This window comes from Microcaecilia unicolor, unplaced genomic scaffold (assembly GCF_901765095.1).
Source record: "Microcaecilia unicolor unplaced genomic scaffold, aMicUni1.1, whole genome shotgun sequence".
Classification (NCBI taxonomy): domain Eukaryota; kingdom Metazoa; phylum Chordata; class Amphibia; order Gymnophiona; family Siphonopidae; genus Microcaecilia; species Microcaecilia unicolor.
The window spans coordinates 151,096-165,862 of NW_021963042.1; the positions used below are offsets into that span (position 1 = coordinate 151,096).

At 46.6% G+C, this 14,767-nt stretch overlaps 1 protein-coding gene across 1 annotated transcript in view; it reads left to right on the forward strand.

Annotated features, from left to right (window-relative positions):
* Nucleotides 1-14,767, forward strand: part of LOC115458823 (centrosomal protein of 192 kDa-like) — a gene marked incomplete at its 5' end in the record, with an annotated part of 210,090 nt that overhangs the window by 144,433 nt on the left and 50,890 nt on the right. The window contains one exon of the mRNA XM_030188637.1: nucleotides 11,120-11,239. Coding sequence (XP_030044497.1) covers nucleotides 11,120-11,239 — 120 coding nt within the window. The remainder of the gene's footprint in view (nucleotides 1-11,119; nucleotides 11,240-14,767) is intronic.

Consider the following 14,767-nt stretch of genomic DNA (forward strand, 5'->3'; position numbering starts at 1 on the left):
AGGTCGTTACAACTCGGAGCGGACAGCAGGTAATTTTTACCTTTTTATAGCGGGCAGGGGGTTCCCCGATTCTTCTCCTCGTGGCATATGGCGTCGGAGGGCGAGGGCGCAAAGGGTCGCTCCCCGGGTCGCTTGAGCGCTTCTAGAGGGGATGCGGGGGTCTTCAAGCCTGATTCGCCCTTGTTGGGTGACAGTTTCGTGACCGATGAATGTCCCGGTCCTTCCTCCGGCGTGGCGGTTTTTCCCGCCATAAACGCCCATCCCCCGCTCCTCGCCTCTGCCATCTTGGCCGGCCACGCGGCTCGGACGGCTTCTTCTTGGGCCGCCCTTGAGGTTGGAGACATTAATGCCATGAACGCCCTTAATTTGGGCGACGGCACAGAAGCGGCTAAAGTTAAGAGCCGTTCTTCCCGCGCGGCTCCTTCGCGGAGTTTCGCGCCGGACGCCATTTTGGATGCGCAGCATGTCTCTCCCCCGCTATTGCGAGCGCCGGTTGAGGGTGCGTCTAGGGCTGTTGCCCAGACTGCGGAAGTGCACAGTCTGGGGAGTTTCTCCCCCGAGTTTGTTTTGCTGCTGCATCAGGCCTTCCTCATGCACAACGCTGCCCCTGCTCCCTCGTCTGGTAAAGAGGTTGAGGTTCCCAGAGGTAAACGCCCTCGGGTTGATTCCCAGGCCTTGGAGGAATTTGTCTCCTCCGATGTAGATGAGGGCAGCGTGTCTGAGGTCTCCCAACGGTCCTTTGCAGATTCCTTGGAGGAGACGGATCCCCGCTCGGATGGAGCGGATGACCCCTCTGCAGCGCGGCTTTTTAGCCCAGAGGATTTGCCCAACCTGTTACAGGCCATGGACACTTTGAAGATTTCCTCTCCGGAGGACGTCTCTCCCTCAGCCCCTGTTGGCTCTGCCATTATGCTGGGGACGAAGCGCCCGCCTAGAACCTTCCACGTGCATGATGCCATGCACACCTTAATTTCGGCTCAATGGGATGTCCCGGAAGCGAGCCTTAAAGTGGCTAGGGCTATGTCCCGCCTCTATCCTTTGGCTGTGAGTGAACGTGAGGCCTATCTGTGGCCTACCGTGGATTCTTTAATCACTGCGGTGACTAAGAAAACGGCGTTGCCGGTGGAAGGTGGCACGGCCCTAAAGGACGCCCAAGACAGAAGATTGGAGGCGGCCTTAAGGTCGTCCTTTGAGGCGGCTGCTTTAAGTTTGCAGGCCTCAGTTTGCGGCTCCTATGTGGCCAGGGCGTGCCTGACTATGGTGCAGCGGGCTTCCCCCTCGGATCATTCCTTGAGGGCTGATTGGCCGGCCCTGGAATCGGGCTTAGCCTATTTGGCAGACTTGCTGTATGATGTCTTGAGGGCCTCAGCGAAAGGCATGGCTCAGACAATCTCTGCGCGGCGGTGGCTTTGGCTGAAACATTGGTCTGCTGACCACGCCTCTAAATCCCGCCTGGCTAGGTTGCCTTTTAAAGGCAAGCTGCTCTTTGGGGTCGAGCTGGACAAAATCGTGACCGATCTCGGCACGTCTAAGGGCAAGAAATTACCAGAGGTCAGGGCTCGGGCTAGTACTCGTCCCGGTACCTTCAGAGGACGGTTGCAGGAAGCCCGTCGGTACCGCCCGGGCAAGTCGGGCTCTGCCCCCTCTTCCTTCAAGAGGAATTTCTCCCCCAAGCAGCATTCCTTTCGCAGAGACCGCCGTCCCGGAGGTGCTCCCTCCGGTCCTCCCCCAGGGTCTCGTACCCAATGATGGGGTCTTGGTCCACGCCCCAGTGCAGATTGGAGGACGGCTGTCCTCGTTTCTGGGCGAGTGGACCACAATAACTTCAGACGCGTGGGTGCTGGAAGTCATCAGAGACGGCTACAAACTAGAGTTCTGCCGACCCTTAAAAGACGGGTTTGTACTCTCTCCCTGCAAGTCTCCGGTCAAAGCTGTGGCAGTGCAGCAGACCTTGGACAATCTGATCCGCCTGGGCGCGGTCGTTCCGGTGCCAGAAAGTCAGCTTGGCAAGGGACGTTACTCCATTTACTTTGTGGTACCAAAGAAAGGAGGTTCTGTCCGGCCTATCCTCGACCTCAAAGGGGTCAATCGGGCCTTGAAAGTGCGGCACTTTCGCATGGAGACTCTCCGCTCTGTTATAGCGGCAGTGAAGGCAGGAGAGTTCCTGGCATCCTTGGACATCAAGGAAGCGTACCTGCATATTCCCATCTGGCCTCCTCATCAACGCGTTCTGCGTTTTGCAGTCCTGGGACGACACTTCCAGTTCAGAGCCCTCCCGTTCGGGTTGGCTACTGCTCCGCGGACCTTTTCCAAAGTAATGGTGGTCATCGCGGCCTTCCTACGAAAGGAAGGGGTACAAGTCCATCCTTATCTGGACGACTGGTTGATCCGAGCCCCCTCTTATGCAGAGTGCGGCAAAGCTGTGGACCGGGTAGTTGCTCTTTTGAGCTCCCTGGGATGGATCATCAACTGGGAGAAGAGCCAGCTGCGCCCGACTCAGTCCCTGGAGTACCTGGGAGTTCGATTCGACACCCAAGTGGGCAGAGTGTTCCTGCCAGACAATCGGATTGTCAAACTTCAGGCTCAGGTGGACCAGTTCCTAGTAGCCTCTCCCCTTCGGGCTTGGGACTATGTGCAGCTGTTGGGCTCTATGACGGCCACAATGGAAGTTGTGCCCTGGGCCAGGGCTCATATGAGACCGCTTCAACACTCTTTGCTGCAGCGCTGGACTCCGATGGCGGAGGATTATGCTGTGCGCCTTCCCTTGGACCCAGCAGTGCGCAAGGCGCTGAGCTGGTGGATGCAGACAGACAAGTTGTCTGCGGGAATGCCTCTGGTGACCCCAGAGTGGATTGTCGTCACGACGGACGCCTCGTTGTCGGGCTGGGGAGCCCACTGCTTGGGAAGGACAGCGCAGGGGCTCTGGTCTCCTGCAGAGGCAAAGTGGTCTATCAACCTCCTGGAACTCAGAGCCATTCGGTTGGCGCTTTTGGAGTTCATCCCGGTACTGGTGTTGAAGCCTGTACGGGTCCTGTCGGACAATGCCACGGCTGTGGCCTATGTCAACCGCCAGGGAGGTACCAAGAGCGCCCCTCTAGCCAAGGAGGCTATGAATCTTTGCCAGTGGGCGGAAGTGAACCTGGAGCAGCTTTCAGCGGCCCACATTGCCGGAGTCATGAATGTCAAGGCGGACTTTCTCAGTCGCCATACCTTGGAGCCCGGAGAGTGGCAGCTATCTGCTCAGGCGTTCTTGGACATCACGAAGCGCTGGGGCCAGCCGAGCCTAGATCTGATGGCGTCATCGGCCAATTGCCAAGTGCCGCGCTTTTTCAGCAGAGGACGGGACCCTCGATCCCTGGGAGTAGATGCTCTTCTCCAACAGTGGCCGACACAAGAGCTTCTCTATGTGTTCCCGCCCTGGCCCATGTTGGGCAGGGTGCTAGACCGGGTGGCAAAGCATCCCGGCAGGGTAATCCTGGTGGGTCCGGATTGGCCCTGGTATGCGGACTTGATCAGGCTCTCAGTCGACGATCCTCTGCGGCTGTCAGTGGAGCAGGGCCTGTTACATCAGGGTCCCGTGGTGATGGAGGATCCCTCCCCCTTTGGTCTTACGGCCTGGCTATTGAGCGGCAGCGTCTGAGGAAGAAGGGCTTCTCAGACAAGGTCATCGCCACTATGCTGAGAGCGAGGAAGCGCTCTACTTCTACTGCTTACGCCAGGGTTTGGCGTATCTTTGCAGCGTGGTGTGAAGCAGGCTCACTTTCTCCCTTCACTGCTCCAATTTCTTCAGTGTTGGCGTTCCTGCAAGAAGGTCTGGAGAAAGGCCTGTCGCTCAGTTCCCTTAAAGTCCAGGTAGCGGCTCTGGCTTGCTTCAGGGGCCGCCTGAAGGGTGCTTCCCTGGCTTCGCAGCCAGATGTGGTGCGCTTTCTCAAGGGAGTTAATCACCTGCGCCCTCCTCTGCACTCAGTGGTGCCTGCGTGGAATCTCAACCTGGTACTAAGAGCATTGCAGAAGCCGCCTTTTGAACCCTTGTCGAGGGCATCTCTGAAAGACCTGACGTTGAAAGCAGTCTTTTTGGTGGCTATCACTTCAGCCAGAAGAGTTTCCGAGCTCCAGGCGCTCTCATGTCGAGAGCCTTTTCTGCAGTTCACTGAGGCAGGAGTGACTATTCGCACAGTGCCTTCCTTCCTGCCCAAGATTGTTTCTCGCTTCCATGTGAATCAGCAGCTCTGTCTCCCTTCCTTTCGTAGGGAGGACTACCCAGAGGAGTACTCTGCTCTTAAATATCTGGATGTGAGACGAGTCATCATCAGATACTTGGAAGTGACCAATGATTTCCGGAAATCGGATCATCTGTTTGTCCTGTTTGCAGGTCCTCGTAAGGGTCTGCAGGCTGCTAAGCCTACAGTGGCAAGATGGGTCAAGGAAGCCATTGCAGCGGCTTATGTGGCCGCGGGGAAGGTGCCGCCTATCCAGCTGAAGGCTCACTCCACGAGAGCTCAGGCGGCCTCGATGGCAGAGGCCGGATCCGTCTCCTTGGAAGAGATATGCAAGGCGGCAACTTGGGCTTCGGCTCATACATTCTCCAAGCATTACCGTTTGACTGTGGCTGCACGGGCGGAGGCCCGGTTTGGAGCTTCAGTGTTGAGGTCAGGGATTTCAATGTCCCGCCCTGGGTGTGTACTGCTTCGGTACATCCCACCAGTCTATGGATTGATCAGCTTGATGATATGGAAGGTAAAATTATGTATAATCATACCTGATAATTTTCTTTCCATTAATCATAGCTGATCAATCCATAGCCCCTCCCAGATATCTGTACTGTTTTTATTCTGGTTGCATTTCAGGTTCAAGTTTAGTCTTTAGTTACTTCAGAAAGACTTCGTGTTCAAGTTTTTTTCACTTGGATTCTTCAAGAGTTAAGACGAGTTTGTGTTACAGTGAGCTGCTGCATTCCTCTCCCCTCCGTTTTACGGGGCTGGATTGAGACTTAAATTCTGCCGGCACTCCCTCCCGCTTCGTGCGGCTGTAGGGCAGCTTTGTACCCCTCCCGCTTCGGCGGTGTTAGGGTCAGTCAGCTCCTCCCGCGGTTGCGGTTGCAGGATAAGCCAGATCCCCCTGCATCGGCGGGTGTGGTGTCCCTCCCCCGCTCCGCGGGGATGAGCTGGACGGATTCCCCTCCCCCACTTGTGTGGGGATGAGCTGGGTTAATTCCCCTCCCCCGTTTCGGCGGTGGTGAGCTGGGCAGAGTGTCCCTTCGTGGGTGTAATTCTCTAAGTGCTGAGTCCTGCGGATGGAGCTTTGATATCGACATACTGAGGAGTTTCCGGCAGCACATGACCACATATAGGGAGGCAAAAGTTTGCTCTCTATCTCCACCTGCTGGTAGATGGACACAACCCACCAGTCTATGGATTGATCAGCTATGATTAATGGAAAGAAAATTATCAGGTATGATTATACATAATTTTACCTTCAAGCATGCAACAGCATAGTCCCAACAAAAATTTTGTTTCACCAGCCAGCGCTTGCTGCTTCAGGGGATGTGAAGTCAAAAATGGCCACTGGACTAAAGAGACTAAAGAGACTAAAGAGACATCAACACGATCACTTCCAGACCAACTTCCAGGTGCTGTCATCACAGAAACACGAACCACTCAATCTTCTGATTCAAGCCCGGGGGCCACACGTCCAGGGAATATATTCAGTTTTGTTCCTTCCAATGAAGCTTAGTTTTAATGTCTCCATGGGTGTTGAGAATGCCAAGGAATCAATTACTCCACATTTGAAATCAGAAAATGTATATTATCTTTCAACACAATGACAAATAAAAGGTTCATCCCATCTCTGGTGAGAAACATCATAATGGTGCTCAAACAGTTGACTCTTCAGTTGTCTTGATGTATGTCCTACTCATGCTGGAATTCTGCATTTAAAAAATATCTAAATTCTGTGCCAACAAAAATCTAAATTTTGCGCAGAAAACTTGCAAATTCTGCAAGTTTATTTTTTCACAATTTAAACAACATTTTTGCTAATTATCCAGAATTTCAGTACAATCCAGTATTTTCATTTAATTTATTCTAATTATCCAATATTTCAATACAATCCAGTACTTTCATTAAATTTTACTAGAGAAAACAGAGCCTTCAAGTTTTTCTCAGGTGTCTGTTTACGAAGCAGCACTAGTGGCTGTCCATGCGCTAATGCCGACACTGTCCATTCAAAGTGAATGAGCCGTGTCTGCACTAGTGCATGGACAGCTGCTAGCGCTGCTTAGTAAACCAGAGCATTAGTCATTTCCTTCTGGAAGAAAGTATCAAATTAATACAGTAAAAAAAAAAAAAAAACTTTTCTCTGTTTGCAGAATAATTGGAGACAGCATTTATACAACTTAAAAAAAAAAAAAAACTAGACCTCTTATGGTCTGCTTAATTTCTATAAAACTGGGATTTTTTTTTTCCCTTGGTTCACACTGCGTGTAGACTGGCTTTAATAGTTACTAGAATCTGTTGATCTGAGAATAGCAGCCAACCGGGTGACAAGCGCATGGACCATGTTGCTTCAGAGGTCACATAATCCACTGCCATGGAACATCCTCCTTTTATATGCAGCACTCAGAGGGAAAGAGTCTAGTAGACAGCGCTCGCTGCAGCAGACCTTGACAGAAGAGGCAGTGATGGGGAAATTTTTTTTTTAAAATCACATGGTACTACTAATTACTATTAAGGCCATTCTACTCTCAATGTGAACAAAAAAAAATCCCAGTTTTGTAGAAATTAATATGCTGACCATAACAGAGGTCCAGTTTTGGGTTTTTTTTTGGGTTCACAGTGTAGAATCTCAGTACAATCCAGTATTTTCATTTAAATTATAGAAGAGAAAAAAAAAGCCTTCAAGTATTTTTCACTTTGTGATTTCTTCTAGCAGAACGTATCAAATTGTACAGTGAAAAACTTCTCTCTTCTTCTGCGAAATTGGAGACAACATTTATACAACTGACGGCCAGTCTGGACATATTTGGAATTCTCCCTTTCACTGAAAGCCAAAACACTTGGAGGTCTAAAACAATTATATTTTGAATAACTTCAGACACAGTCTTTTCCCTGTACATTTTTAGCTCATATTTAGGTACCTCTGAAAAAACAGGTATTGCATGAAAGTATTCAGAATCCTCTGGCAGGACATAAACATGATGAGGATCAAATAACGTACAAGCCTTCAGAAAATTCAGACCTGTCAGCTAGCCGAAGCAGCAGGAACAGGCAGGAAAGAGTGGGGTTCTTTCCTGCCCCCCCCCCCGAAGAGCCCACTAGATCACCAGGGCATGTGAAGGTAGACCCGGGGGGGCTGGCCAGTTTTCTCCATGGCTTTACTTCTAAAGTTTAGAGGGACAGGGTAAAAAAAAAAAAAAGAAAGCCCTCATTGAAGTTCCTGCAGTATTGCTAATGTGCCATTTGATTTTGTTAAAAAAATTCTCCATTACCACATTACCACCTCTCAGGTTGGTGGTCTACTTGGGCCGCAGGAGTGCACTGTCTACACATCGTTGCTTTCCCTCCGAGTGCTGTATATAAGGGAGGAGGTCCCACAGCAGTAGACTATGAGGCATATTTTCAAAGCACTTCGCCTTCCAAAGTTTCATAGGTTTCTATGGAACTTTGGGAGGCTAAGTGCTTTTAAAATATGCCTGTATGTGACCAACATGCGTCTTGTCACCCGATTGGCCTGAAGGGCCAGATCACCAGGATTTTTGCGTGACAATGCTGAATCTGTACCCCTGTGCAGGATTACAGCAGGAGTAATGCCCCAGAGAATGTAATCTGCAGGGACACAACAAAAACTAACATTCATAGAAACACAAGTGGTAATGCTGTTTCAATCTGAAGACCCCCCCCCCCCCCCCCCATTAGGAAGACTAACAGAGGGACCTTCAATTATCATTTCACAAGCCGCATATCGCCCACATTTAAAATGTCCACAGTGACTGTGGTCCTGCTGCATCCATACATGAGATCTACACAGGAGATCCTTCAAAGTACAGTTCCTGCTATAAGATAACAGATTTTTTTAAAAGCACGTATGTACTGCCAGCATATAGGGGTTCTTTTACTAAGGTGCGCTGAAAATGGCCACGGTAGTATAGGTGCAGGTTTTGGGTGCGCGCAGAATCATTTTTCAGTGCACCTGTTAAAAAGGTCTTTTTAAAATGTTTGCCAAAAATGGACATTCGGCAAAATGAAAATTGCCGCATGTCCATTTTGGGTCTGATACCTTACCACCAGCCATTGACCTAGTGGTAAAGTGTCACACGGTAATGACCTACGCACACCAAATGCCACTTGGCGCATGTCCAATAAGCGCAGCAGAAAATAAAAATTATTTTTCAGCCATGCGTATCGGATGCGCGGCAAAAATGAAATTACCGCAAGAGCCACTGTGCGGTAACTCCATTTTGGTGCTCGTTGGGCACGCGTAGATGCTGATGCAGCTTAGTAAAAGAGCCCCTTTTTAACAATCTTCCCAACCTCCAAAGACTTGGAGGAATATTTTGGAACACAAGCAATCATCTCTGTATCAAGTTGTTTAATATGGTAATTGATTGTCAGCCTCCAATTGTACTTTGCTGTCTTTTGAGCCTTCTTAATCACTTTATTAGGATATCGTCTTAAAAATTCATTAATCAGTCCCACAACTTGAGCCTCATACTCCTCCTTAGATTGGCAAATCCATTGATACCGTAAAAACTGAGAAACTAGAAGACCATCCTTCAAATGGGGGTGGATGCATGCTTTGATAATGAAGAAAAGTATAACAATCTGTTTGCTTAGTGTACAGTCGTTACAAATTGTTCTCACACTTGATCTTCACATTTGAAAAATTAATCTCAATCTCATGAAAATTTATGTCAAACTTGATAGTAGAGTAGCAACCAGTCAAAATAGTCTTCAACATATCATCCCACAACAGAAATATGTCATCGATAAAGCTATACTTGGCAATATTTGTGACTTCGCTTAGTGTTATATAATTGCCTTCTGGTGAATTTGTGTGTGATGCACAGAACTAACCCATTTGGAGAAATTGCCCTTGAGATTTTATCTTGAAGAAAAGATTATAACTGTATAGGGTCAATAAAGGTATGGCAATGTCCCTTATACTAAACTAGGCATTTACAGGAGAATTTTAAAGAAAAGGTTGCCTCTATTACAGGCAGTTTACGTTTAAACTGAACATCAGAAAATATAGCAACCCTTTGATCACTAAAACAAATGCGCTTAAAATAATTGTTGAACAGCAATGATTTACCATTCTCTGAGTTTATTGATAACCAAAGTAGATCTACTAGTTATATTATCGTGGGAAGATGCCAACCCCCTTCTTCCAACACACTTTTCCTCCCAGCTGGCAAATAGTACAAGTTGGATATTGAAAATTTTTCAGGTTTCTCAAACTTCAGTGCATCTGTCAAATACATATTCCAGTGCCAACAGTCTTGTCCTTACAAAATATAGTCACCTAATGTTCTTATTTCATACTGCATTCTGATAAATCACCTTGGACTTTTGTTCTGATATCTTTTAGTCTCTAAAGTACCCAAATGTTGGTTTACCTTTTCCAGCTTCCTGTCAGGTTCTTTCAGTTTCTGCACTCTTGAAAACCCAGAAATGTGGAAAAAAGGTGTCTGAACAAAATCTTCAGTTCCCACTTAAGGAATCCCACAGATTATTCAGGGCCTCCACCTTCTTTCCTGAGGAACCTAGCCCATAGGCTTTAAATTTGGGCACCAATTTGGGGTGGAACTGAAGTTTTAAAACTCGGTTTCAACCTTTACCACTGACTTCTGCCACTTATGCCTGGAGATAGAACCAATACTCAAAACAGGATCCAGTTCTACCTCTACCAGCTTTCCCCAAAGATGCTGAAGGCAAACACACCATCCTCTTCTGATATTTGTTTTCCCGGCTGCAGACTGCTTTCTTGCCAAAGCACTTCCAAGTGGCTCAACACAGATCAGCAGTTGTAGTGGAGGTGAAGGGCAGCGGGAGACAACTCCATTGCTCTCACTCATGGATGAAACATACAGCTTGGGGACCACATGCAAATCACGCATTGAAAAATAGAAACCATTTTTGCCTTCCTCTTGCTCTGTCCCTTTCCAGGTGTCATTCTCTACTCTGTACTAGTTACATATTGCCACAATTTTAGATGAGTGGGCATAAATTAACCTTTGGTTAACTATGACATAAGTACATAAGTACATAAGTAGTGCCATACTGGGAAAGACCAAAGGTCCATCTAGCCCAGCATCCTGTCACCGACAGTGGCCAATCCAGGTCAAGGGCACCTGGCACGCTCCCCAAACGTAAAAACATTCCAGACAAGTTATACCTAAAAATGAGGAATTTTTCCAGTCCATTTAATAGCGGTCTATGGACTTGTCCTTTAGGAATCTATCTAACCCCTTTTTAAACTCCGTCAAGCTAACCGCCCGTACCACGTTCTCCGGCAATGAATTCCAGAGTCTAATTACACGTTGGGTGAAGAAATATTTTCTCCGATTCGTTTTAAATTTACCACACTGTAGCTTCAACTCATGCCCTCTAGTCCTAGTATTTTTGGATAGCGTGAACAGTCGCTTCACATCCACCCGATCCATTCCACTCATTATTTTATACACTTCTATCATATCTCCCCTCAGCCGTCTCTTCTCCAAGCTGAAAAGCCCTAGCCTTCTCAGCCTCTCTTCATAGGAAAGTCGTCCCATCCCCACTATCATTTTCGTCGCCCTTCGTTGTACCTTTTCCAATTCTACTATATCTTTTTTGAGATACGGAGACCAGTACTGAACACAATACTCCAGGTGCGGTCGCACCATGGAGCGATACAACGGCATTATAACATCCGCACACCTGGACTCCATACCCTTCCTAATAACACCCAACATTCTATTCGCTTTCCTAGCCGCAGCAGCACACTGAGCAGAAGGTACCATCCTTTTGGTAGTTTGTCATTTTAATTGTGTACTTTTTAATGATATTTTTATACTAAATAACTAATCTTATTTTGATCATATTTAACTCCTTTTCAATTCTTTATTTACTATTTATTTTGGTAGGTGGGCTTTAGTTTTTTCCCTCGTGAAAGGGGAGATTATTCACAGTTTTGGGACATGGAGTGTCATCCAAGTACAGAGCCACACTTAAAACATAAGCTTAGATTCCAGCTCTGTGGAACGGTAAGTATTCTGAAAAATAATTGCAATAAAAGTTGTATGCTTTTTAACAGTCATATTGTTCCTGTAAAAAATTGAATGTCAATTGAATTTTTTATACCACGTAGGTTTCTTCTGAAGAAGGGACATGCCTGAATGTGATCTTAGTCTTGCATACTAAAACCTTTTTTTGTTGTTGATCCTTTGAAAGATTTTTCAGTTCAGTAAGATTCCAGTCTTTGGTAATAACAAGGACCTTTATTTTTCCTAATTGGTAAAAAGTGTTGCATTATACAAAATATAGCTTGGTGCTATATTAAAAATAGCTTTTAATATGCTATGTAGTACAGGCATATTACTTGATTCCTCTAACTTTACATTACCATAAATGATAAAGCAGGAAACAAATCCATGCTTGTTGCAATATTGACAGTTTTTCTGTTATCATAGAGGTTTATCATATGTTAGGTCATTTATTCCAGACCATGTTTTCCAGTAGGCAGAGATAACTTGCTGTGACTTTTGCAATTATACTGTTTATCTAGGAGTGCCAGATATATTTAAAGAAAGAAAAACATTTACATGTTCATCTTCTAAACTCTTTTTCTTTTATCTCTTTAGCCATTCAGAATTATTTTATAAGATAAGTAAACCCAGTGCTCAGGCTAGGTGTCCATAGTTGGCATGATATCCTGAGATGCATGGAAGGGGGTAATAACAATCAGGGCTGGATCAGAAGTGCTGGTGAGACCCCTAAATCAGACTGTGCTGAGACAAATAAGGTCTCTTCCTTCCCTGGTGGTCACCTTAGCTTCTACTCACTTTTGCTCATCTGCGCACCACTTTGCATCTGGGGGTAAAACATAGGGATAGAATGTCAGACCAAGTCAGAGTGTATTAATAATGCTGTATCATATGTCCCCGACTCCAGTAACAGGACCATGTCCTCAGGTTCGCTGACTGCACCTCAATGTATACAATTTGAGAGGAATAGTCCCAGGAGCCAAAAGGTCTCTTGTAGGAGTACAACTGTCATAGCTTCAAAGAGAGAACAAATAGCCACAAAGGTTAGTATCCGATTCCAGGCTTGGAAGTCAGCAGTAATGGGGTGGCCACCTGAACAAGCACCTACTAGTAGATGGAGAAACAAATCTACAGTAGCAGTGGAATGTCTGTAAACGGAAGGGAGAGACCAGGAGAATTTCTCAGGGTAATGCCAGGGTGGACCTATCATAGCTAGAATCTTCCAATTTGAGCTCACTGTCATCCTTCCAATTTGGATTAGTCCTGGAGAAGTACACAGTGGCAGCTGGTCTTGATTCACAGCACTTTAGCACCCACTCATTCTAAACTGGTGTAGTTACATGTGCAGCTTCCCAGGATCTCGTTCAAGGCAATTAGGTGGGTAAGTTGCTGACAATCAAGAAGCTTGCTGGTAAGATCCAGCATAGGTTAAGGTCAGCACAGATGGGGACAGGTGGGAATTTATGCAGTACTCCCCCCCTGCCCCATGGATTTTATTTTATTAATATGCCAAGTCTGGGTGCAGTTCTATATTATAGGTACCAATAGTTACGTCTATTGTACAAATAAATGTTTAGAATAATGGCATATATGCATTTGTGCATACATGTCTCTAAATGCTAAGATTTCACCTAAGTGCTATTCTGTAAGTACATGCTTAATTTATATAGTGCATATTTGCAAGTGGTGCAGAAATGAATGAAGCATGGGTGGGATTTCCATTTATGCACCCAGCTTATAGAATAATGTAAGTTATAAATATATTTCAAGTTTTGTGCCAAAACTTGCACTAGCTCTAGGACGGAAGTATTCACGCCTGAATTCTAGGCGCCTATTTCATCTATTTGGCTAGTATCCCGTAATGGAATAGGCTCCTACCAAGTGTCCTGTAACAGAACTGCCTTGCTGATGCCTGTGATCATTCTTTATCATAAGCAGTCCTGGCATAGTTTCTGGCGTGAGCACCTTTGCCTTATCTCTAGAGAATAAACATGCCCTGATTCAGTACAGGGGCGTAGCTAGGTGGGGCCATGGGGGCATGAGCCCCCGCAGATTTAGCCCTGGCCCCCCTGCTTTCACCCCTATCGCCGCCAACCCTCCCCTGCCGCCGCCGTCCGGTATCTTTGTTGGCAGGGTTCCCCAACCCCCGCCAGCCAAAGTTCTCTTCAGCACCGGTCTCCGGCGCATTGCTAATTTGGATTCTGTTTCTGTGAGTCCTGACGTCCTGCACGTAGGAACGTGCAGGACGTCAGGACTCACAGAAACAGAATCCAGATCAGCGAATGTGTCAGACTCGGAGACCGGCGCTCAAGGGGACTTTGGCTGGCGGGGGTTGGGGATCCCCGCCATCAAAGGTAACTGGTGGTGGCGGGGGAGGGTTGGTGGCAGCAGGAGGGGGCTTGAAAGGGATGGGGGAGGGGTGCCGCCGGGGGGGGGGGGTCAAAAGTGGCAGGGGGGCTAACATGTGCCCCCTCACCTCAGGCTCTGGACCCCCCTCCCGTCGAAATCTGGCTACGCCCCTGATTCAGTATAAGGGATGCAGTGAGGCCATCCAGTGTCAGCTCTTTTGAATGCCAAATGTTAATTTCCCTGTCTACTGTGATCCTATTCATCTGTGTCTACAATCTGTGCATAGTCATTTGCTATTATATGTAATTTATCTTTAAAATCAAGCATGATACTGAAGATTGTATGGTGGTCTATTTAAAGGCAGTTTTTTAAAAGGGTTCAAGAGGTGAGCTGGGAAATTATAGACCAGTGAGCCTTAAGTCTGTTCCGAACAAAATGATAGACTATTATAAAGAACAAAGTAACGTAGGCATGGATTTGTGGGACAAAGCCAACATGGATTTAGCCAAGGGAAATCTTCTCTTACCAATCTGTTACATTTCTTTGAAGGGGTGAATACACATGTAGATAAAACGTGAGCCACTTGATATTATGTATTTGAATTTTCAGAAGTACCTTATGAATGACTCCTGAGGAAATTAAAAAGTTGTGGGGTAGGAGGCAGCGTCCTTTTATGGGTTAAGAACTGGATGAAATATAGAAAGCAAAGAGTAGGGTTAAATGGTCAATATTCTCAAAAGAGAAAGGTAAATAGGTTCCCCAGGGGTCTGTGCTGGGACTGCTGCTTTTTAACATATTTATAAATGATATGAAAACAGGAATAATGAAAGAGGTGATTGAAGTTCCTGGAAATACAAATTATTCATAGTTGTTAAATGGTAAGATTAGTGTGAAAAATTTAGAGGACCTTATGAGACTGAGAGGACATCCAAATGGCAGATATTTAATGTTAGCAAATGCAAAGTGATGAATGTAGGGAAGAGAAACCCAAGGTTCCACATTAGGAGTTGCTACCGTGGAAAATTAAGTATTTAGGTGTCATTGATAACAGTGTGCAGCAGAGGCTAAGAAAGGAATTATTAGGAAAGTAATCAAGAACAAAACTGAGATTATTATAATGCCTTTGTATCACTCCATGGTGTGACTGCACCTCAAACATTATGTTCAATTTTGATCACT